At 40.0% G+C, this 26,589-nt stretch overlaps 1 protein-coding gene across 6 annotated transcripts in view; it reads right to left on the bottom strand.

The window, feature by feature from the left end:
- Positions 1-26,589, bottom strand: part of LOC136864451 (allantoinase, mitochondrial) — a 238,709-nt gene that overhangs the window by 195,979 nt on the left and 16,141 nt on the right. Inside the window, exons 1-2 of one of the 6 annotated variants that reach the window (XM_067141461.2) lie at positions 18,866-18,883; positions 3,739-3,892 (exon numbers count right to left, since the gene is read on the bottom strand). In XM_067141461.2, coding sequence (XP_066997562.1) covers positions 3,739-3,891 — 153 coding nt within the window. In that variant the 5' untranslated portion in view covers position 3,892; positions 18,866-18,883. Of the gene's footprint in view, positions 1-3,738; positions 3,893-17,313; positions 17,332-17,619; positions 17,649-17,918; positions 18,052-18,471; positions 18,481-18,865; positions 18,884-26,589 lie in introns of those variants that run through there. The other 5 variants (XM_067141460.2, XM_067141456.2, XM_067141455.2 and 2 more) reach the window with 5 other exon arrangements.

Genomic DNA, 26,589 nt, shown 5'->3' with positions numbered 1-26,589 from the left:
GATTGGACTTTAGCAAATATCTTACAGTGGCCAATAGTGCCCCATTTGAACTTGGCATGTACACGTGAAGAACAGTACTTCATATGAAGATTTACAAATTTGCAGGACTGCCTCTTACCTTTTAACTTGCATATTGAAATGTACCATTGTCTTACGTTGTATATAATGTATTTTACACAGTATATATTTGAAGAGGTCATTCAATACAGGTCTTAATCACCTGGCATTTCATTTCTCAACGCAATCTCAAATTCAGATTCACATTATTTATTTTGACAAAATTTATATAAAGTATACTACCCCACTTGAACTTGACACATATGCATGAACAAAGAACAATACTTCATATGAATTTCACAAACTTATATGATTGTCTTATACCTTTCAACTTTTATATATTGAAGTGTGCTAATGTCTTCTTTGCATGAAATGTATTTTAAATAGCATATAATTGAAGGAGTCATTCAACACAGGTTTCAATTACCTAGCTTACTGTTATTTCAAACGCATTTCACTTTGTTATTGTAATTTCAACTTCGGATTCACATTACTCATTTTGACAAAGTCTAAGGCTAATACAAAGTATACTGTATAAGCACATGCAGCTACATTTAAGCATATTTAGTCGACTAAAAGCAACACAATATGAAAGTCTTTTTAAAGAACTATTACTAGTAAAACTTGAACGTTAATGCTATATTCAAGGTCAGGTGTAAACAACAAATTTTATCATGTGTTGTAATTCTTTTAATGTGTTAAAGATAGATATCTTTTTAATATTCTTGATCCTCTAAACTTAGACGTAAGAAGCAGAATTTCACTTCTAGACATACTACCTAATGTCTATCAAACACGACATGTTTATTTGTAAGATACAACTGTTAAAACATGTATTCTAATGTGTATGTAAATGACAGCTGAGGATGACTTGTGATAAGTCGAAACCGGTCCTGTTTTAAAAAACATTAATAAATTTAGTATTGATAAGGTGGATCTCTTTCTTTCTATGACATACTATAGATATCAATACGGAACATCATGAAATTTATTAATCAAGATCACATGCGAGCACTCGATTCCGCCCGACGTTACAAACCCGCATGGCACTCCACAGCAACTGAGTGGTAAGACCCGGTGTAACATGATTGTGAACGAGCAGTAGAACACCAGTCGTTCAAAATACTCCATTATGTCTTGTTTGTAATAATATTAACATAGTACAAATTTGGCATTTATACTATTAATGCCCTGAGGGGACTAAACTGAAATTTTATCACATTAATTTTTTTTTACGTAGTATTTCCCACCCGGATACTCATTCCTGCCACCCAGCTGATGAAAATTTCTGGGGAGAACACTGCGGCCACCAGAACATCTATTGCCTTCTCTTCTTCTTTCGCTGGTGTGCTGCTGTTTCTCTTCATATCATTCCAATGTCCGTTATGGAACAACTTGCGGCAAAGGCATCGTATTGTCATATGTGATGGATGATCCCAGGACAGACACCTCTCAGTATAGTTGTGAAGCTCTCCTAGAACTCCTTCCACACTCTCCGTACAGGAGAAGCATGTCCAGTTTCTCTTGGATTGTGTGCAGCATTGTGTAAGTACTCCAGACGTACTCCAAAATTGAATGTATGTAACATAAGGCCCATGAGATACAGGGCTGACAAGTCCTTCCCTTCCTAGCCCCTCTAATAGCAGCTATGCTACCTTACCTTACTATTTCCATTCGTTTGCGGGACATGCGTAATTCAAATTGTGATTGCATGACAACATCCACATTTTCAAGCACTAAGACTACTCCAGAACATTAATGCTTATACGGTCGCAATTCCAGTAATGCATATTATTGTTCGGGTTCCTCTCCAGTTGTATGTGATTAAGATACTCGACGGGGTACAGAGAATAGTTGTTGTTATTTCATTTCCGGGGCTTGGACATCGTGGTCTTATATACCCATGTGCTTGGGTGTGTATGTGTGTGTACTGTATGTCTGTTAGAATGTGTCTGATAACCTGTGTTACTGTGGTGTCTGTAGTAGTGTACTGTATTTGTAATTCAGGTGAGGAATGGAGACAGAGGCGGCCGTTGTCATAAGTAAGGAACCATCCCGACATTTGCCAGGAGTAGCAGTGGGAAAACACAGAAACACTTCCAGGATTGCTGAGATGGGTATCGAACCCACCTCTTCTCCGTTTTGCCTCACGAGGTTGAGTGTACTCTGTTCCAGCCGTCCGACCAGAATTGAATTGCTTATCACAGCCGGGAATTGAACCCGGACCACCATGGCGACAGCTACAAATGCAAGCCGCTACACGTGATTAAGAAACTCAACAGGATACGAAGAAGAATGGCTCTTTGTTGTTATTTCATTTCCGGGGCTTTGAAAGCATGGTCATGTAGCCCTGTTTGGTTGGGTGTGTGTGCAGTACAAAGCGCACCTTGTTTTGTGCTGGGTTATTTCAGATGAAGAAGTGTTACTACCAATGCTGGATTATTTGGTTTGGGATAGGTTAGACATTAGGAGACAAACAGCTCGACTTATTATGTGGGATGTTCAGAGCTGATAGTGGTGAGATGGCAGCAACACTATTATTTATTTTACATGCATTAATCTCCGCAGAGCTGAAGCGCGACTCTAGTAGCTTGCATTCGGGAGAGTGCCGGTTCGAGTCCTGCCTCGCCCGACCTGAAAGTGATTTTCATGGTGTCCCATGTGCAACACCAGGCAAATGCCGGATTGGTACCTTTGAGATAGGCCATGGCCGAAGTCCTTTCCAAATCCTTCCCATTCCCTCCTTGGGGAAAGATGCCAAACTGTGCGCAACCTGTTACATATGGATTTTAAAACAAAGCAAAAAAAAGTTTAATCTCCCTTCCCCGTTGTGTGTTCGCCAGTCATACAACAACATTGCACACCCAGGGTATGCTACGGTACATCACATTATGGGTATGGTAGTTTACAGTACATGCCTGGTATCCGTTCTGTGGCTGGAATCTATGCCAGGAAACAGCTTGCATACCAATATATACTTGGCCGATTGTACACTGTCTGATGTGGCATGCAAAAGCTCAAATGCGGTTTTTATTGATATCTCAAAAACTAACTGTCCGATTTTGAAAATACTTACATATTTGATCTTGTATGCAGTTGAACTTTTAGGCCAGCGAATGTATTTGTGCCGTTCCATTTTAAAATATGGAGTTAGTATCAATATCTCAGTTATTAATCACCCCATGTGAATAAGTAGCACATTATCTTACAAGCCCCTGGGTATCATTTACGAATATGAAAACAGAATACTGATATCTTTAATCATTTAGACATTACTTACGTGTAACACCTTAGGTGAAAAACCTGTATAAGAACAGATAGACTCCTAATAAACTATAGTAAAATTACTTCATATAAGTGCCTCACAATGCCATATGGCAAAGGCAAATTTCTCAAAAAGTTTAGGTGATAAAATTATGAAATCTATTTGTATTATTAAATGTAATGCCTCAGAACACAAATCAAGCAAAATAACGTAAAATGTTGTTTTAAACAAATTAGGTGGTAATGGGTTAATTGACACTTATGACTGGCTTTACCTAAGGATGTTAGAGCATCATTAAACAGGATAAAAGAAAAATATATTATTGCAGAGGACAGTTTTCTTACAGTAGTCATTATCTATCATGAAGGAGCTGAAGTTGGTACTGAAATGTGACATAATAATTTAAATATTTTTACCTCCACATTGGTTGGTATAGAAGCAAGTTGATGAGCCCTCAGTACTTTAGAAATGCATCCATCTTTCCCAACAACTATAGCAGCTTCTTGAAGACAGTCATCAAGAAGTACCTGCTTACTGCGAAAAACAACTTCTGCTTGGCAAACAGGCATGCTGAAACGTTTTAACATATTTATTAAATAAATTGATGACTAGTACAACCAGGTTCATAAAAGTTTAAAAACAATGTTTTTTTTTAATGGGAGAATAAAGAGACATTGTTCCAGCAAAACCTTAAATGAGAAATTCTGGCCAGCTTTCATAACACTGTTTAATAAACTAGGAGAAGTCATGATACATTGTACAACAAAAAAGAAATGTTTTTAATCTGTTACTGCCCTAAACACTCAGGAAATGTTTCAAGTACATGTATGGTTTCCTTGGAACAAAACAAGCTTCTAAGATAGTAGCATATTCTGTTCCATCCATACCTATGAGTGTCCTCATTTAGCCATTACTGCCATAATCACATGGTAGGAGTTATCTGTCCAACATGTGTGACAGCAATCTATTGCCGAGACTAACTGTTGTCATATAAATTGAATCGATTATTTCAGAAACCAGTCAAGCGCCAAGTCTGTCATTTTTGGGAAAATGAAAAAAACTGTCTAGCATCGGACAAAATGTTATGGTAGGGTTTTAATATTTTGGCTTGAAAGTATTATATCTCTTAATGGTTTCTATCCAAGCTACATATTTTGTGCTTATTAACCCGTTAGAGGAGAGATCCTCATTTGGACTAGGTGTAAGTAGGGTAGCATCCTGCTTCATGAATTTACCGAGCTCAGAACATTTTAAGCAAGCCTCGGACCTATGGGAGTAACGGAGTCCCACTCCAATTTGACAGGCGAGGGACTCCTTGGAAACAACTTGGCGAACAAAATGGAATTCGATGGGGAGCTATCAATATTAATGGGGCTTATAGAAGAAAGAAAGCAGAACTGGCTGAGTCAGCAAAGAGGATGCAGCTGGATGTGCTAGGAGTACGTGATATTCGGGTAAGGGGAGATAACGAGGAAGAGATAGGAGATTATAAAGTGTACTTGACGGGAGTTAGAAAGGGAAGGGCAGAGTATGGGGTAGGGCTGTTATTCAGGAATACCATTGCAAGCAATATAGTTTTGTTAGGCACGTAAATGAGAGAATGATGTGGGTAGATTCGGCAGTTGGAGGAATTAGGACGACCGAGCTCGATAGCAGCAGTCGCTTAAGTGTGGCCAGTATTCGGGAGATAGTGGGTTCGAACCGCACTGTTGGCAGCCCTGAAGATGGTTTACCGTGGATTCCCATTTTCACACCAAGCAAATGCTGGGCTGTACCTTAATTAAGGCCACACCCGCTTCCTTCCCATTCCTAGACCTTACCAATCCCAGCGTCGCCATAAGACCTATCTGTGTTGGTGCGACGTAAAGCAACTAGCAAAAAAAGAAAAGAAGAAAAGGAATTAGGACGAGAATTGTCTCAGTGTATTCACCATGTGAGGGTGCAGATGGGGATGAAGTTGACAAGTTTTATGAAGCATTGAGTGACATCGTGGTCAGGGTCAACAGCAAGGATAGAATAGTGCTAATGGGCGATTTCAATGCAAGAGTTGGAAATAGAACTGCAAGATACGAAAGGGTGATTGGTAAATGTGGGGAAGATATGGAAGATATGGAAGATATGGAAGATATGGAAGATAACAGGAATGGGAAGCGTTTGCTTGACTTCTGTTCTAGTATGGGTTTAGCAGTTACAAATACATTCTTCAAGCATAAGGCTATTCACTGCTACACATGGGTGGCTAGGGGTACCAGATCCATAATAGACTATATCTTAACCGACTTCGAATTCAGGAAATCTGTTAGGAATGTATGAGTTTTCCGGGGATTTTTCGATGATACAGACCACTATCTGATCTGTAGTGAACTAGGTATCTCTAGGCCTAGGGTAGAGAAAGTGAAATCTGTCTGCAAACGAATAAGGATAGAAAATCTCCAGGACGAGGAAATTAGACAGAAGTACATGGATATGATTAGTGAGAAGTTTTAAACAGTAGATAGTAAGCAGGTTCAGAATATAGAAACTGAATGGGTGGCATACAGGGATGCTGTAGTAGAAATAGCAAGGGAATGCCTAGGAACAACTGTGTGTAAAGATGGGAAAAGGCAAACATCTTAGTGGAATGATGAAGTGAGAGCAGCTTGTAAACATAAAAAGAAGGCTTATCAGAAACGGCTCCAAACAAGGGCCGAGGCAGACAGGGATTTGTACGTAGATGAAAGAAACAGAGCGAAACAAATCGTTCTTGATTCCAAAAAGAAGTAGTGGGAAGATTTTGGTAATAACCTGGAAAGGCTAAGTCAAGCAGTGGGGAAACCTTTCTGGATAGTAATAAAGAATCTTAGGAAGGGAGGGAAAAAGGAAATGAACGGTGTTTTGAGTAATTCTGGTGAACTCATAATAGATCCCAGGGAATCACTGGAGAGGTGGAAGGAATATTTTGAACATCTTCTCAACGTAAAAGGAAATCTCTCTGGTGGTGTTGTGAACAGCCAAGCTCATGGGGAGGAGGAAAGTGATGTTGGTGAAACTATGCTTGAGGAAGTGGAAAGGACGATAAATAAACTCCAGCAGCAGGAATAGATGAAATTAGACCTGAAATAGTGAAGTATAGTGGGAAGGCAGGGAAGAAATGGGTTCATAGAGTAGTAAGATTAGTATGGAGTGTTGGTAAGGTACCTTCAGATTGGACAAAAGCAGTAACTGCACCTATCTATAAGCAAGAGAACAAGAAGGATTGCAACAACTATCGAGGTATCTCATTGATTACTATACCAGGCACCAAGCTCGATAGCTGCAGTCGCTTAAGTGCTGCCAGTATCCGGTATTCGGGAGATAGTGGGTTCGAATCCCACTGTCGGAAGCCCTGAAGATGGTTTTCCGTGGTTTCCCATTTTCACACCAGGCGAATGCTGGGGCTGTACCTTAATTAAGGCCACGGCCGACTTCTTCCCACTCCTAGACCTTTCCTGTCCCATCGTCACCATAAGACCTGTGTTGGAATACTACTGGGCAGCAGGACGGAACCACACCCCGGCTAGCGGCAGGGGAGCGAGAGTGTGAAAAGGCACAGCACAATGCGACCCTCCAGTTTTAGTTTGTTTTCTTTTCTAAGCTGAGGTACTGCCTTTTTTGCTGTCTCTGCTTTAAATGGATACTGTTGGACTTGTCTCGGCAACATGGGTCGAGGGTAGATTCCACTTGAGCTATTATGTTTCACGTGTGGCAGTTAGCAATGGTCGCGGCGCGCTGTTGTATGTCTGAAGTGTTTGATGTAAATATGTTTAATGAATTATTATTAATTGTCCTCCATATATGTGTTTCAAAATGAGCTACCAGAGAGATGTTGTTTCACCAGCAAACAAACATTTTTTGGTCCTCCGGGCCGGATCTGGTGAATAGTTTTCCACCGTATGTTACGAATACTAACTTATTGTAAACTTTCGTGCACGGGTCTTTCAGTTCGTATCGGATGTTACGCTACTTTATGTACTGTAGCCAGTGCCGTGTTGTGTGCTTATCTGCTGATGAAGCGCTAAGTGACAGACTATCATGCGGGCTCCCGTTCAAATACAACCCGGCTTGCTGTTGAAGAATTCCACTAGAGAGCTGAGTAACCTACTGGACCTGGCGGCAGGCCCGAGTTCAACTCCAGGCCGAAGCATATCTGCAGGCAGACGTAAGTACCTAGACTGGCAACAACCAATCCTTTCTTACCTAATATTGTTAGTCATGTTATCCTCGCCCGTTTATTGATCCAGTGTTCCTAATTATTGTTCTTGTGCATTCCTCTTCTACGGTCCTTATCTGTCAGCATGGATGAGACTAGCAGGAAGAAATTAGTCACTACTCGCGCAGTAGCGAAAACCAGCCTCACACGTCTCGCGAAATTCGTACAAGAATTTCAAACGGATTCAAATAATCAGGCCATCGTAGTTCGTTTGAAGGAACTGCCTATTATTTGTGACAAATTTGAAACTGCTCAATCTCAGCTAGAAATATTTGAGGATTTCCAACAGCTACCAGAGAGATGTTGTTTCACCAGCAAACAATCAACCTATCTGTGTCAGAGCGACGTAAAGCAACTTGTAAAAATAAAAAAGTATACTAGGCAAAGTATTCACTGGCATCTTGGAAGGGAGGGTGCGATCAGTAGTTGAGAGGAAGTTGGATGAAAACCAGTGTGGTTTCAGATCACAGAGGGGCTGTCAGGATCAGATTTTCAGTATGCGCCAGGTAATTGAGAAATGCTACAAGAGGAACAGATAGTTGTGTTTGTTTCGTAGATCTAGAAACACCATATGACAGGCTACCGAGGGAAAAGATGTTCGCCATACTGGGGGACTATGGAATTAAAGGTAGATTATTAAAATCAATCAAAGGCATTTATGTTGACAATTGGGCTTCAGTTAGAATTGATGGTAGAATGAGTTCTTGGTTCAGGGTACTTACAGGGGTTAGACAAGGCTGTAATCTTGCACCTTTGCTGTTCGTAGTTTACATGGATCATATGCTGAAAGGTATAAAATGGCAGGGAGGGATTCAGTTAGGTGGAAATGTAGTAAGCAGTCTGGCCTATGCTGACGACTTGGTCTTGATGGCAGATTGTGCCGAAAGCCTGAAGTCTAATATCCTGGAACTTGAAAATAGGTGCAATGAGTACGGTATGAAAATTAGCCTTTCGAAGACTAAATTGATGTCAGTAGGTAAGAAGTTCAACAGAATTGAATGTCAGATCGGTGATACAAAGCTAGAACAGGTCGATAATTTCAAGTATTTAGGTTGTGTGTTCTCCCAGGATGGTAATATAGTAAATGAGATTGAATCAAGGTGCCGTAAAGCTAATGCAGTGAGCTCGCAGTCGCGATCAACAGTATTCTGTTAAGAAGGAAGTCAGCTCCCAGATGAAACTAGCTTTACATCAGTCAGTTTTCAGACCAACTTTGCTTTACGGGAGCGAAAGCTGGGTGGACTCAGGATATCTTACTGATAAGTTAGAAGTAACAGACATGAAAGTAGCGAGAATGATTGCTGGTACAAACCAGTGGGAACAAGGGCAGGAGGGTACTTGGAATGAGGAGATAAAGGCTAATTTAGGAATGAACTTGATGGACGAAGCTGTATGCGTAAACCGGCTTCGGTGGTGGGGTCATGTGAGGCGAATGGAGGATAGATTGCCTAGGAGAATAATGGACTCTGTTATAGAGGGTAAGAGAAGTAGAGGGAGACCAAGACGACGATAGTTAGACTCAGTTTCTAACGATTTAAAGATAAGAGGTATAGAACTAAATGAGGCCACAGCACTAGTTGCAAATAGACGATTCTGGCGACGTTTAGTGAATTCACAGAGGCTTGCAGACTGAACGCTGAAAGGCATGACAGTCTTTAATGAAAATGTATGTATGTATGTATGTATGTATATATGTATATGTATGTATTGTACCAGGAAAAGTTGTGGGCAAAGGGCATGAGTAGGACCTCAGGGAGTGGAACTGGGTTTTGGAGCCGATACAGAGAAGGATAGTCTCGCAGAGCGAATAATAGATGGTAAATAATTTTTTTTCAAAACAATTTATTAATTTCTCACCCTGCGGTATGATTGTTGACTCAAAATTTATATTGAAATTAAATGTTGAAAATAATCTTCTTGAAAAAACAAATGGCATAAATATCATTGGTTTCAAAGTCTTTCATATGTGTGAATTTCCACCTAAAGTCTTTTTAAACCTAAGCACACTTTTATAATGGTAAATGGATATGAGAAATTATTAAAAGTTTTCAGTTCTCAGTTCGTCAATCTCGTTATACAGCACACTTGAAATCCTACAGTCTTTCTACGAGAAATGAAATTGAAATTAAATTTATCACTTTTGAGAAATTATGGAAATTGTTCACACGCGACACTGAAGTTTCACTGTTCAAAATAAATGAAAAAGTTTAGTCAGTTTGTTACTCACTTATGACAAGAACTGTTGTTACCAAATGTCGAAAGATGGACATCTGGAATGTTCCATGTAGAATCAGGATCGGCGATGTTGACGTTCCCGATGAGGTGATGACAGCTGGAACTGTTGAGTTTCGCACACGAAAATTCATTTAGTGTGACTGGTTATCACTTACACTGTTGAACACTATTTATGGCGTATGAAGAATCACAGTCCTTTCTGTACTAAATACTATTTACAGTCGTTATTGAAACGTTCTTAATCACACAGTTCACACTTGAAGAAAAAAAAGAAAGCAAGTCGATAAGCACAGTCTGTGAACACAGTCATTAAGGTAGATTTTCTGCTAATCCTGTTATATTAACTCAGAAAAGTTCTTACTTTTTCATTCAAAATATTGATGTGACGTGAATAAAGAAATATAATGCAATACTCGAGAGAAAAAAAAATAAGTTCTGGTGATTCTTAAGTATTAGGCTCTGTAGAAGTTTAATGTTACTTGACGTTGCCTAAGTCCACACGTAATGAAATAGTTAATATTTGTACTCCAATAAGTTCACTCGTGTTACAGTCTTAAATGTCTTTTTAGGATTATATTGTAATCGCGACGCGACATACTAACTGCAGTGCGACGTCCTTTATCGGCGATAGAATTTCGCGTTCTGGAGATACGACGAAAGTACTTCTACCGTGACTGCGCGAACATACTGTACGCGGGCCGGTCTCTTCACTATCTCACTCACACAGTTGTCTGCTTGTCCTTGTACGGTACTATACTGTACTGCACTGTACTGCACTGTACTGCACTGTACTGGTTTGCGGGCTATCTGGCCTTGACATATATAGATACCAGCGCAGGGAGGGGTGGCAGCTCTCTCTCGGCCATGTGACCGTAATTACGTAATTTCGTTGAGACTTTAAATTGTTATAACTCAACAACCGTTTGATGAATTAATTTGAAATTTACAGGGATTAACTTTTATGATGTTTGCTATAATTCAGCGTTTGTCCCGTTGAAATTGGTTAAGGTGTTAAAAAGCTGTTAAAAGAAAAATTCTTTCGAGAAATATCTCTAGGGGAGGTGAGCTTCGAGCGACAGGTGACGTCACTTGACTCCGCCTAGCGTACTCGTAGGGTCTGGCACATACTGGAACATTCTTTACATGGATGTTCGTACGTCGGTCGGATCTTTAATGCTGGAAATAACATTTCTTTCAATTAATATGGACCAGGACCTAGGCCTTCCTGGTACAGTATGTATGTATGTATGTATGTATGTACACTGACTGACAGAGCAAATGCAACACCAAGAAGGAGTGGTCAGAACTTTATGTCAATTGCAGGGTAGACTGACGTCACTGAGGTATGCTCATGATGTGAAATGCGCCGCTGTGCTGCGCACGTAGCGAACGATAAATGGGACACGGCGTTGGCGAATGGCCCACTTCGTACCGTGATTTCTCAGCCGACAGTCATTGTAGAACGTGTTGTCGTGTGCCACAGGACACGTGTATAGCTAAGAATGCCAGGCCGCCGTCAACGGAGGCTTTCCAGCAGACAGACGACTTTACGAGGGGTATGGTGATCGGGCTGAGAAGGGCAGGTTGGTCGCTTCGTCAAATCGCAGCCGATACCCATAGGGATGTGTCCACGGTGCAGCGCCTGTGGCGAAGATGGTTGGCGCAGGGACATGTGGCACGTGCGAGGGGTCCAGGCGCAGCCCGAGTGACATCAGCACGCGAGGATCGGCGCATCCGCCGCCAAGCGGTGGCAGCCCCGCACGCCACGTCAACCGCCATTCTTCAGCATATGCAAGACACCCTGGCTGTTCAAATATCGACCAGAACAATTTCCCGTCGATTAGTTGAAGGAGGCCTGCACTCCCGGCGTCCGCTCAGAAGACTACCATTGACTCCACAGCATAGACGTGCACGCCTGGCATGGTGCCGGGCTAGAGCGACTTGGATGAGGGAATGGCGGAACGTCGTGTTCTCCGATGAGTCACGCTTCTGTTCTGTCAGTGATAGTCACCGCAGACGAGTGTGGCGTCGGCGTGGAGAAAGGTCAAATCCGGCAGTAACTGTGGAGCGCCCTACCGCTAGACAACGCGGCATCATGGTTTGGGGCGCTACTGCGTATGATTCCACGTCACCTCTAGTGCGTATTCAAGGCACGTTAAATGCCCACCGCTACGTGCAGCATGTGCTGCGGCCGGTGGCACTCCTGTACCTTCAGGGGCTGCCCAATGCTCTGTTTCAGCAGGATAATGCCCGCCCACACACTGCTCGCATCTCCCAACAGGCTCTACGAGGTGTACAGATGCTTCCGTGGCCAGCGTACTCTCCGGATCTCTCACCAATCGAACACGTGTGGGATCTCATTGGACGCCGTTTGCAAACTCTGCCCCAGCCTCGTACGGACGACCAACTGTGGCAAATGGTTGACAGAGAATAGAGAACCATCCCTCAGGACACCATCCGCACTCTTATTGACTCTGTACCTCGATGTGTTTCTGCGTGCATCGCCGCTCGCGGTGGTCCTACATCCTACTGAGTCGATGCCGTGCGCATTGTGTAACCTGCATATTGGTTTGAAATAAACATCAATTATTTGTCCGTGCCGTCTCTGTTTTTTCCCCAACTTTCATCCCTTTCGAACCACTCCTCCTTGGTGTTGCATTGTCACTGTCAGTCAGTGTATGTATGTATGTATCCTATATTAACTTTTCTGTAAAAAAAAATCCAAAACAATTTTTCACCTAACTGGTTTCTGAAATAAACGAGTCTTGCAAACATATTTTTATGGGATAATGCTTGAAGTTTGAAAGAATATTGTCATGAAGCCCATATTTGTGGAAAGAGAAAATATTTTTATCGGTTAGACTACATTGCTGATACGAATATAATTATTAAAAGGGTGAAATCAGCAATGCCTGCTCATCATGATAGGAGGTAATCAATCCTCAAAAAGAAACTCCACAGCATATTCTGTCTTTGTAGTAAAATAATGTCACAAAAGTGTTTATATCCCATCAGGTAAGGTTTTAAGGCATTTAGGTCACATACCTTCTTGATATTCATGGGCACCTACAACAAAAAATAACAAAGAATAATGTAGGGTTCAGACCAGGTACTTCCTTGCCTGAGTAAGAAATGTTACCTTCTCCTTTTACCCTTGCATTCCAAATAATATTATGCATGTGAGTTTGTTTGTCTACCACTCCTCGTTTCCTTTCAGATACATGTTCATGTTCTGAACTTTCAGGCATATCACTACGATTATAAAAACACTGCACTAAACAAAAGAAACAATTTTTCAATCAATTCTTCACAAAATTATGAACATGCAATTCCACAAACACAACAATGACAATAAAAACAGCTGAACTGCTGTCTATTCTGGATTCATAGCAGGAGCGCCAACCAGCAAGTTGCAGCACATCACAAAATGTACCAGCAGTTTACTGCAGAAATGTCCGCCTCCGTAGCGTAACGGTTAGCACAATTAGCTGCCGTCCTCGGAGGTCCGGGTTCGATTCCCGGTACTGCCAGAAATTTAAGAATGGCGGGAGGGCTGGTATGTGGTTGAAATGGTACATGCAGCTCACCTCCATTGGGGGTGTGCCTGAAAAGAGCTGCACCACCTCGGGATGAGGACACGAGTTTACTGCAGAAATCAGTCAAGCGGTGTCACTTAACTGGTTTCTGAACTAAATACGAAATTTAATGTAATGCCTGACCATTATAGGAGGACATTTCTTGACTGGTTTCAGCACCAAAATGTTCGTATACCCTCTTAGTAACATACTCTGCCATTAACTCATTTTTTGGCACTTGACTGCTTTCTGAAATAATCGATTCAATTGATGACTTGATCCAATTCCACCTTGTATAATTGTTTCAAGTATGCATCACTTGTCTTCTGTATATATTTGACACATATCTCATTCATTAAACCATTATGTTCTGGATAATAATATGATTTATCTATCAATCCCCTGGGACACCGCTTACAAGTAATCACACTAGGTTAAAACTTGAATCATTAACTCATCTGTACATAACCATTCAGGAGATCTACCGTCAAATTAAACAAAGAATATCTTCACTGAGTTGTAAATTCAAATTCCATACTGTGCAGTGTTATTGTGACTGTCAGAGAGGAATAAGTAGATGACACTATGATAATTTTAGAATACTGCGTTAAAAGCCTAAATACACAGCGACAATCAGACCCACCAAGTAAATTGGCTACGTAGTTTAGGTCACGTAGCTGTCAGCTTGCCTTCTGGAGGTGGTAGGTTTGAACTCTCTCTGTTGGCAGCCCTGAAGATGATTTCCCATTTTCACACCAAGGGAAATGCTGGGGCTGAACTTTATTAAGGCAATGGTCACTTACCCGTCCTATCCCTTCATTGCTATAAGACCAGCCTGTGTCAGTGCGATGTAAAACAAAGAGCAAAAAAAAAAAAAAGTAATCATACCTTTTGTTTTCAATCCAATAGAAATTTATATGGTTCAGGGTATTTACAGGGGTCAGACAAGGCTATAATCTTTCACCTTTGCTGTTTGTAGTTTACATGGATCATCTGCTGCAAGGTATGAAATGGCAGGGAGGGATTCAGTTAGGTGGAAATGTAGTAAGTAGTCTGGCCTATGCTGACTACTTGGTCTTAATGGCAGATTGTGCCAAAAGCCTGCAGTCTAATATCTTGGAACTTGAAAATAGGTGCAATGAGTATGGTATGAAAATTAGCCTTTCGAAGACTAAACTGATGTCATTAGGTAAGAAATTCAACAGAATTGAATGTCATATTAGTGATACAAAGCTAGAACAGGTAGATAATTTCAAGTATTTAGGTTGTGTGTTTTCCTAGGATGGTAGTAATTTAAATGAGCTTGAATCATGGTGTAGTAAAGCTAATGCAGTGAGCTTGCAGTTGTGATCAACAGTATTCTGTAAGAAGGAAGGAAGTCAGCTCCCAGACGAAACTATCTTTACATCGGTCTGTTTTCAGACCAAATTTGCTTTACTGGAGTGAAAGTTGGGTGGACTCAGGCTATCTTATTCATAAGCTGTAACAGGCATGAAAGTAGCAGGAATGATTGCTGGTACAAACAGGTGGGAACAATAGCCAGAGGGTGCATGGGATGAGAAGGTAAAGGATAAGTTAGGAATGAACTTGATGGATGAAGCTGTGCGCATAAACCGGCTTCGGTGGTGGGGTCATGTGAGGTGAATGGAGGAGGATAGGGTGCCTAGGAGAATAATGGACTCTGTTATGGAGGGTAAGAGAAGTAGAGGTAGACCAAGATGACGATGGTTAGACTCAGTTTCTAACAATTTAAAGATAAGAAGTATAGAACGAAATGAGGCCACAGCACTAGTTGCAAATAGAGGATTGTGGCGACGTTTAGTAAATTCACAGAGGCTTGCAGACTGAACGCTGAAAGGCATAACAGTCTACAATGATAATGTATTTATGTATTTTCTGTTTTGGTATGTATGTACCTAAATTAATGAAACAGAGGACTGGAAACTTTATCCTAGAAATTTAAATAAGATAGACCTCTTTATTTAAAATTAGTTTTGACAGACTGAAGAACCTAACAGTTATAAATTAAGAGAGTTGAAACTGAAAACTAAAAAGATTTCTAAATAAACTGAGGATAAAAGCTGATCTCAACCAAGATATGAACTAAGATTTCTGTCGTTTGTTCACTCCTCATTCGTACCACTAATGTCAAATTTTCCACTCCACATGTTCATAAAGGCTTTTAGCCCAATCTGCACTTTGCATGTTCCTCTACAGAAGAGACAGAAAAGGAGAGATAATGAGTCCATTCAAAATATAACCAAAACAAGGAAGGTAAAAAGATAGGTAGAAACATACACAAAGGCTAAACACATTGACAGGCCAGAATGGGTAGAGTCAGATCATGGAGGAAAAGCTTCTCAGACTTTTCTCGCTCTGCCTACTATAACTTGTTGCAGTTAACTTGCTTTTGTACAGTTTTAGCCAGAACGGTACAGAATTTTTCCACATTGTTCAAAATATGGTGCAAATCATAAACAGTACATCGGATATTCTGATTTTGAAAAGTAGGCCTACTGCATGTTGCTTTTGGGGATAACAACATTTTGACCTTAGTGGATTCCATATTCCTTGAAGAAATACCTGTTTCAAAAGATATTAAAATTATCAGATTTACATCACTTCAGTGCAGATGGTATATATTCAAAGATCACTATGATTTTTGACTTAGGAGGAAATGAATAGTTGAAGTCAAAGTTAACTACTATAGCAATACCAGAGAAATGGTTGTATATTAGTGTATTGAAGTTGCTAGTGCATCAAATCTGTGCAAGTATTTTAGTTTTCATGAAATTGGTTATATTTCTATCAAATGTTTTCTCTATTGTGAACATTAAATGGAGTGATGTGCAAAACAGATCTACAGTTCATCTAATTAAATAAGTTGTTGTATACTTATTTCAATAATGATAATAATTGCAGTGATGTATATGACAGTATTTCTTAATACAAAGTATTGAAAAGTACACATTCAAGCAAAAAATATTAATTTATCTACTGTATGTAGACTATCAAAGATCCACTCAAGCAAAAATTATTAATTTGTTTGTATATGTAGCCTATCAAAGGTCTGAATCCGTATCACTGAATTTACAAGTGATATACAAATATGTACTTGGTGTTATGACCCAATATGGAAATAAAGAAATAACTAAACAAGAGTTAATGCAATTTTTGATCTGCTGATTCACTGTGGTACCAAAAGTTCAGTCTTAGGATGACAACATTTTGTCCTTAGTGGATTCCGTATTCCTTGAAGAAAAAGTTGTTTCAAAAGATATTAAAATTACCAGACTTACATCACTTCAGTGCAGATGATACATATTCAAAGATCACTATGATTTTTGACTTGAAAGGAAGTTTGTATTTCTCCTGTCTGAAATCTGGCAACTCCAGTCACTGTGTAGGGATCTCAGATTCTAAAAACAAAACACTGGGACATCTAAGCGAAACAATAAGGGGAGAGGTCGTGAATCTACAGAAACAGAAAATCAATAATACATGTGATAATATTTTGTTTAAAAGATTTTTTTTTCTTTTCAGGAGTCATTAAAAATGCCTTTTTGCTTCAGCATTTTAACATGTAAAATTTTGCAAACATGCATTTGTGTCGGGAGCACATGCAAAAATTGCACGCTGGCCAAACCGGATTCCAGAGGTCGAAAGGAGTTTATACCACTTCAGTCACAGTACTGAAGAAATATTCAAATAAACAAGCATTTTCCCAATGTATCCAGCAACAGTTACTTGGCTCCATCTCAGAGCAGCATTTAAAATTAGCCATGTTTTGGCAGCTTTGTTTACAGGCAGAAAGAAATTAGCGACTATAATGCTTTTGAATAACGGGGTATTTAGTGTCCTGGGTAAAACCTTCTGGAACACCGCGATAACCTTACAAAAATACGAAAAAGCTGGGATTGTCCAGGTAATGTCAGGACATCTGGGATCCCTACCTTTGTGTGTGTTTCTATCTTTTTGGTAGCCCTCTGTCTTTGATGTATGGTACTTTCATATATTTGTTGTTTCCTTTTAAAAAAAATTAAAAATTTAATCACAGAAGCATGATATGAGCCATTAAAACATCCTTCTTTAAATATCATACAGATGAACTCTTGTTCCTTTCTGCCAAGAATTGCCATGTCCTCCCATAGTACCTAGATGTGCAATGTTATGGAAGTCCTACAAGCACTACAATGAAAACCATTCCAAATGGTAACTTCAATTATTTCTTCAAAAAATTTCACATAATTACTCATTACCAAGTGCTGTACATATCGCTGGTAGTTGGTAATTTCCCTAAGTGACATGTATCTTAAATCAATATAAGTGTACACCAATGAGGCACGTTTTGTTTTTAAATATTGATGATAAGTGAATGAATGAGTATGCACATGCTCTCTAGCATAAGTTATCAAAATATTCTCATGTTCTGCAACAGAAAATATGCAACTGATAATAATTAAATGTAACACATTCAGATTTTGTTTGTACAGTATAAAAAATTGACATTCCATAAATTATTTTAATAAAAATGATCCACTACACTTCATCTGTTTACCTATAACTGATTGATCAGCAGACAACAGCACAAATGATACTTCCCAGCACACCCACTGTGAAGAAATCTATGTATCAAGGGTCAGAGAATAACAAGATAACAACTACTAGTTCAAATGCTATCTCTGAGCAAAGAGAGAAAGCTACATAATCTGTTACAATTATTTAAATTATTGATTTCAAACTAAAGGAATTTCCTTTAAAAAAAAAAAAGCTTCTTAACAAGGGTAAAAACATGTTCTTAAGTACATACACAACCATATATTTTTAATTACAGTTAATTTTAAACTTCACAGCCAATATCACAGTATCATTAAGAATAGCTTCTTCTTATCATCAGCTGAATTCATCCATTTACTTCAAGCATAAAAACTCTTCTTCTGTTCCAAGAAGAAAAAGACATCAAAGAATGTGAACTACATGATTGTCTAAATATTATCTGTTAACACATTTATAATAACAAACATAGTGAGCTAAAATTTGAACTTAGTACATGGAAAAATTGAATGGTGTGAGCATAACATCACTCTGATACAAATGATCATAAGACATACTGTACTGGGATGTTGAAATTTCATCCTGAAGAAGGATTTTTCAACCTGCCAGTAACTCTACTGATATGAGTCTATTGAATTAAAGAATTCTTAACCGATAAGTTAAGCTGCCAGGCTTTGATTCTGCAGTCTTTAAATAACAGAGGGAACTTCAATGTCTAACTGATTAATAAATAGAAGCTCAGAAATTTGTTATATCAATAAGGTATATGAAGAATTATAAATAATGTACTCTATCACTAAGAATACTTTCATTGAAAAAATTAGAGTAGGAGTCCACTTTTCCAATAACAATTCAACACAAGTATTCATTGTCAATATGGGCTAAATAATGAAATTTATTTCATGTCACTAAGAATATTCGAAATCTTACACGTTACATTTATAACCATACCTAAATTAGAAATTGCAGCTTTAATAATCCAGAAGAAAAGAAACTCTAACTAGCAGTATTATGAAAGGTGAGGAGAGATAAGTATTCCCAGGAAAGAGTATTTTGCCAGAAAAAAGAAATGGAGAGCGCAAACACAAAGAAAATCATCTTTATCAGTAAAGAAGAGAACACTGAATAGAAGGTGAATCAGTGCTATTTAGAGGTGGTAGAGACAGAACAGGAAATAAAACTGGATAAAATATGGAAAGAAGACGGACAAAAGTCATAATTAATCTGTGAGCTTCATCAGACTTCAGCATTAATTGCTGTAATTTCTTACAATAACTGAGGGAAATTACGAATGAGAATAGGGGTTAAAATGTACCATTAATAATGAAATAGTTATAGAAAGGGGTTTTGATGAATTACGGCTCACAGGTGAGTACTTCAGAGTAATTTATGACATCATAACTCTTGGAAAGTGAAGCAGAGCATGTATGAAAGCTGATGAACAGTGGTATATAAAGTAGAGTCACCCACCTACTCACCCACCCATTAAATGCACTACAGTATTCCACCTCACATATATTCATATTATCTTCTCCACTGTAGAGTAAACAGCCAAATATTCCGGACTATGATACTATAGCAAGTTATAATAGTAAGATCCTACACATTTTTGTATGGTACTTCAGTGTAGTAAGAATCTGGAGGTAATCATGAAAATACAGTGTTTGGTACACATACAGTACTTGATATACCATACAGATAAATGAAGGGAAGCTTACTGGGTCATCAGATAAGGGTAGATTGTCCAGTATATATCCTAAACTGTTGTATTCATTATGGAACTTATTAGTTAGGTACAAACTAGACTGCCAATCCCTGATTTATTTCTTTATTTATTTATTTATTTATTTATTTATTTACTGTATTTATTTATGTCCGACTTGTTGGATGAATGGTCAGCATACTGGCCTTCGGTTCAGAGGGTCCTGGGTTCAATTCCCAGCCGGGTTGGGGATTTTAACCCTCATTGGTTAATTCCAATGTCCCGGGGGCTGGATGTTTGTGCTGTCCCCAACATCTCTGCAACTTACACATCACACATAACACTATCCTCCACCACAATAACACGCAGCTACCTATATATGGCAGATGCCGCCCACCCTCATCGGAGGGTCTGCCTTACAAGGGCTGCACTCGGCTAGAAATAGCCACAAGAAATTATTATTATTATATTTATTTATTGTTTTGTTAGTGGTTTAATATTGGACTAACACTCAGCAGGTTTTCGGCAACACAAGATGGGAAACGGCTGGGATTCAGCAGGTAGTAGCCATGGCCTTAATTAACTTATAGCCCCAGCATTTTCCTGGTGCAAAAATTAAAAATCAGAGAAAACTACCTTTAGGGTTGCTGATGGTGGTGAGATTTGAATCTATCATCTCTCGAATGCAAGCTCACAGTTACATGACCCAAAACAAGCAGCCAAATTGCGCCATAAATAAACTTCATAAATGCCTTCAAATCAGTGCTTCCTATGTGAAGCTTCTGCAATTGTTTTGGGTTTGTTCTGAGTTACTTTATCACAGTAAAACTTGATCGCTACTTTATTCCAAGCAATTCATAAAACGGAATAGAATAAAAATTTGTGTAACAGCAGGGAGGAGTTACGAAGACAAGAAAATTATTTTTCATCTTGTGCAATGTCAGGTACGATAGCTATTAAAATTCATCCCACTCCAGAGTTGTACTAAAAGCCCTCAGTTACTTTTAAAGACATTTTGAAATAAATATATCTTATGGCTGGGGGTCATCTGAAAATTTGCATCAAGAAATTAGCTATACAAAATGTGTGATGCGATGTTACCTAGCAACCATGCATGCTGTGATGTGAAGTACTGATGGATGACCATGATCGAGAGACATATCATTAACCCTAAAGAGTCTGGCTCCATGGCTAAATGGTTAGCACGCTGGCCTTTCGCCACAGGGGTCCCAGGTTCAATTCCCGGTAGGGTCGGGAATTTTAACCATCATTGGTTAATTTCGCTGGCACGAGGGCTGGATGTATCTGTTGTCTTCATCATCATCCCACTTCATCACAACTCGCAGGTCGCCTACGGGAGTCAAATCAAAAGACCTGCACTTGGCGAGCCGAACATGTCCTTCGACACTCCCGGCACTAAAAGCCATACGCCATTTCATTTTCAACCCTAGAGAGCCAACGTGGAATACAAGGAACGTTAAAGCTAATGCATAGTCATTTTGACAAACAAATTTATTGCTATGAAAGAATGATTTATTGCTAGATATTTATGTATTTTAAATGTAAATTTCTTTCAGAGAGTCTTCTTAACATACACAAACATTCTGACCTCATTCAAAAATAGCATCTTGCTTGATGTTCCCCACATACAGCTCTAGAACGATGACAACAATACACTTTCGATATCCTCCATTTCTTGCTTGGGGAAAAAGCACATATCTTGCATTTTCTTGATTCAGAAATTTCTGCTTCATCTGTAGACATATTCAGGTGAAGTATTTCTGCAATAGACAAGTGCAGTATGCACAGCAAATTACGCATTCCAAGGCGGTGTGTCACCCATGGCTTCATAAGTTCATACTGCAGCTGCCTCTTAGTCAAAAGTTTTTCTTTATTGTTGAAATTATTGTGAACATAGACCACATAAGAGTTCATCACTAGAATAATATTAAACACACCAAAGAAGACACAGAGTGGCCATCATTTTGTCTTTCTACTAAAATTCATTCGATTATTCATCTGGCCCAGCGTGTCCACACCACCCTTCATGTCATTATAATCATCAATCATAATTGGTCTCTTCAAAGTTGGACTGATCTCTACTCTTTCATGAATGGTCGAAAGAACAAAGACCACATTGCTTGGTTCAGTTTTGTATGATATAAATGTTTTCTCTAGGTGAAAAGACAACACGGATGTGTATACTTTTCTTGTCACATGATTCAGTATTTCTCATTTATTCTTATGAATAGTGCCCAATATTGTCAAGTTAATTGGCGGTTTCAATAGTTCGGTTGCCAAGGGAACAGACATGAACCAATTGTCCATTTCCATGGACACTCTTTGATAAGGCCCAGCTCCATGACTAAATGGTTAGAGTGCTGGCCTTTGGTTACAGGAGTCGCAGGTTCGATTCCCGGGAGGGTCGGGAATTTTAACCATAATTGGTTATTTCCGCTGGCATGGGGGCTGGGTACATGTGACGTCTTCATCATCGTTTCATCCTCATCATGACGTGCAGGTCACCTAGAGGCAACAAATTTTAAAAAAGACCTGCATCTGGCGAGCCAAACTTGTCCTTGGACTCTCCCAGCACTAAAAAACCGTCATTTCATTTTTTTTCTTTGTTAAGGTTCTTAACAAAGAAATCTGCTAGTGCAAGAATTTGCTCATCAATCATAAGGAATGATCCAGGCCTATAAAATTCAGTATAGGCAGATATAAACTTTACCCAAACCTCTCCTATTGGAGCAAATTTGTCTGTTTCTCTCCTCACAAGCCTTGTTGCCTGGTCATCAAAACGTAAACATTCATAAATCTGTCACAACTCATTGTGGCTTTGAACCTCAACCCTGAATATTCTGCATCAGACATCTCCTTTGTAGGTACAACGGCTGTAAATAAAGTAGTGGCAATATTGATAGAATGCAATATTTATTGAACAAGTAAAACTGCATTGCATTCCTTCAACGTAGCCACCTGCAAAGTTTACTTTTTTTTTTTTTTTTTTGCTAGTGGCTTTACGTCGCACCGACACAGATATGTCTTATGGCGACGATGGGATAGGAAAGGGCTAGGAAGTGGCAGGAAGCGGCCGTGGCCTTAATTAAGGTACAGCCCCGGCATTTGCCTGGTGTGAAAATGGGAAACCACGGAAAACCATCTTCAGGGCTGCCGACAGTGGGGCTCGAACCCACGATCTCCCGATTACTGGATACTGGCCGCATTTAAGCGACTGCAGCTATCGAGCTCGGTGTACCTTAATTAAGGCCACGGCCGCTTCCTTCCCACTCCTAGACCTTTCCAATCCCAGCATCGCCATAAGGCCTATCTGTGTCGGTGCAACGTAAAGCAACTAGCAAGAAGAAGTAGCAACTTCAGAAACAGGTCAAAGTCACAAGGAATCATACCTGGTGAGTACGGAGAATGTTCCAAGACCTCCGAATGACACTTTGCAATAAGAGCTTGACATTGTTTGCGACGTGACAACATGCGTTATCATGTGACACGATAGGGAGATTGTCTTGCTATAAATGTGGACATTACCGAGCTCGATAGCTGCAGTCGCTTAAGTGCGGCCGGTATCCAGTATTCGGGAGATAGTAGGTTCGAACCCCACTGTCGGCAGCCCCGAAAATAGTTTTCCGTGGTTTCCCATTTTCACACCAGACAAATGCTGGGGCTGTATCTTAATTAAGGCCACTTCCCTCCCAATCCTAGCCCTTCCCTGTCCCATCGTCGCCATAAGACCGATCTGTGTCGGTGTGACGTAAAGCAACTAGCAAAAAAAAAAAAAAAAAAAAAAAAAGAAAGAAAAGAAAAGTGGACATTTGCGCTGCATAGCTGGACGCAGATGTCACTCCAGAAATTGGCAATAGTAGTCACTGCTGACGGTTTGTCCCTCAGGCACAGCATGCATGCTAATACCACCCTTGTAGACGTAAGCCACAATCAGCGTAAGCTTAACCCGACTGGGTTTCTGTCGAAATTTCTGGGGACGTGGCAAACCTGGGTGACACCATTGATTCGATTGATGCTTTAATTCAGGTTCATAGGCTCGAGCCCACATCTCATCTATGGCGACACTATGTTCCAGAAATGCGCCTCCTTCATTGCAATATCTGTCCAGATGGATGCCAGCCAGTGCACACCAGTGCCATTTCAGTATGTCGGTGAAATGATGTATAACCCAATGGGACGCAATTTTCCTCATGTTAAGACATTTTCTCAGTTTGTGCCACTTAGTAGTAACTTCAGTAATGATCCACAATGATATTTATCACTTGCAAAGTATGTGCCTCACCGGTTGATGACTGAGACCAACTTCTATGGATAATTCCTGGGCAGTCCAGCGATGGTCTACGGAAACGAGACCACTCACGATGTCAGTCTGATCTTGAGGAATGGACAGGCGACCTATGTGGTGCAAATCCGCAGTCTCATTCTGACCCACACGAAACGCCTTGACCCATCATGCAACGGTCCTATACGGAAATCATTCTTGCCATAGGATTCACGTAATCCTCAATAACATTCTGATGCATTTTTGCCATGGGCAACCTCTATTTTATTACACGAACGCTTATCACCTAAAAAAAAAAAAAGCTATTCAGAGTGGTGAAATCTACACTCATCACTTCAATGCCACACAGCAACAACAATCCCATCAAATACACACCACATATCGACAAAAGTACCCCGTGACCGCTCCCATACCCTATTCGCACATGGCCAGTCTCCTGCAAGTCATTCGACCAGATTGCCACTACTTTATTTACAGCCCCCTGTATGTGGTTACTGTTCTGAACAGCAGATAATATTAAAACATTCTAAAATACATCAAATACTTCTGCACACAAATCAGGCACAGTTGTACTTTGGACACTAAAATTTGCATGTTTTGCTGCAACTTTTTTCATTAGAGTGCTTGATTATTTTATCATGCATTGTCTGGGTAAAATATTTTTAAAAATGCTTCCCATGGTGAGTTCCTGGTTCCTGCCTGTAATGAATAATATTCCTAGCTGCTGAGCAAGTATTTAGTAATCTTGAAGGAACTATAGACCAACGATACCCATTTTGTACTACTAGACTACTTTTATATAAGGATCTGCTTTACGAGTCTTGGTATCTGGCAGATCTTTTCCTTCTACAGAACATTCCACTTCCTCGGAGCTTGAGTCTGAGGAATGATCAGATATTGTCTCTACATAAAGAGGGTCAAAATTGGGGTCATCATTGAAATTTCCATCCAATAATACAATGTCATCTTCTTTTACATTGTCTTCAATTTCCCTGTCACTATTGTCACTATCACTCTCACTAGTGTTTTTACAGACTGAAAATTATGGCTTCCTTCTTTTTTTTAAACTTGCTCTACGTTGCACTGACACAGATAAGTCTTATGGTAACGATGGGGTAGGAAGGCAGAGGAGTGGGAAGGATGTGGCTTTGGCCTTAATTAAGATATAGCCTCAGCATTTGCCTGGTGTGAAAATGGGAAACACAGAGAAACCATCTTCAGAGCTGCCGACAGTGGGATTCGAACCCACTATCTCCCAATTGCAAGCTCATAGCTGCGTGTCCCTAACTGCATAGCCAGCTCACCTGGTGACTTCCTTCTTAACAAATACAGATGTCTCTCAAAAATGATTCATTAGATGCAAATAGATTAATCAATATCAATTTGAGTTTCATTTACCGAAAGATATGTTTATGATCATTTGATTTTCCCAAGGGGAAATTTGACTTTTTATTTTTTGTTTTTGTTTTGTTTTTGGTCAATGAACTACAGAGTTTTCTATGATCTGGAAAAAACCTTTGATTCATTACCAAGATCTGCTGTGTGGAAAGTATTGAGACATTTTGGATGTCCTGAACGTTATATAGAATTGGTTCAAGCTCTTCATGATGGCATGTCTGGACAGGTTCTTCATGGTAACTGAGTATCAGATTCATTCCCAAACACTCATGCATTGGAACAAGACTGTGTGCTTGCTCCTAAACTCTTTGCACTGTACATGGCTGCCATGCTGCATGAATCATCTGCAAACAACTTAGGCATGCGGATTAAGTTTCGTTTTGATGGAGGCCTTTTCAATCTGGCAAGACTTCGCTCTCAAAGGTGTACTCTGGTTACCCGGGTGACAGAACTGCAGTATGATAAATACGTTGATTCCCATAGGGAAACTGAAATATTTGTTCCGAATGAGTAAATTTATAATACCGATATAGTTGGTCCGTTATTGGACATACATTTTCCAGCTAACTCATTTCTGGTTGCCAGCGTTTCGCCCCAGTGTGCTAAGTTGGGCTCACCAGTTGGCAAATAGCACACCATGGAGGCCACGGCGTAGGCTACCTGGACCACCGGCAGGGCCAATCCACTATGAGAGACTTTGTCTCATTACCAAAAACTGATGCCTGCCTGGCCATCAGATGATATAGATGTTGATTCCCAGGTTCCCTATGGGTGTGCACTAGCCATGTGTCTTGGTGGGTGTGCTATTTCCCAACTGATGAGCCCAGCTTAGCACACTGGGGTGAAACGCTGGCAACCAGGAATGAGTTGGCTCGAAGGTTTATAATGTCCAATAGCGGACCACTTATATTGGTATTATAGTCCGGCTAAATGGCTCCATGGCTAAATGGTTAGCGTGCTGGCCTTTGGTCACAGGGGTCCCAGGTTCAATTCTCGGCATGATCGGGAATTTTAACCATAATTGGTTAATTTCCCAGGCACGGGGACTGGGTGTAAGTGTCGTCTTCATCATCATTTCATCCTCATCACGACACACAGGTCGCATACGGGCTTCATACAGAGGCCACACGCCATTATTATTAGTCCGGCAAAGAACGCAACGTCTATGATGGTATTGGTGGCAACTTTGGTTGTACTCGCACGATTCATTCATGGTGTGCAAATATTTTTTTGCAAATGAGTGGAAATATGATCACTCAATGATAAAATCAA

Source organism: Anabrus simplex, chromosome 2 (genome assembly GCF_040414725.1).
Source record: "Anabrus simplex isolate iqAnaSimp1 chromosome 2, ASM4041472v1, whole genome shotgun sequence".
NCBI classification, from domain to species: Eukaryota; Metazoa; Arthropoda; class Insecta; order Orthoptera; family Tettigoniidae; genus Anabrus; species Anabrus simplex.
The sequence above is the reverse complement of the archived record's forward strand: the minus strand, read 5'-3'. Positions and strand labels throughout refer to the sequence as shown.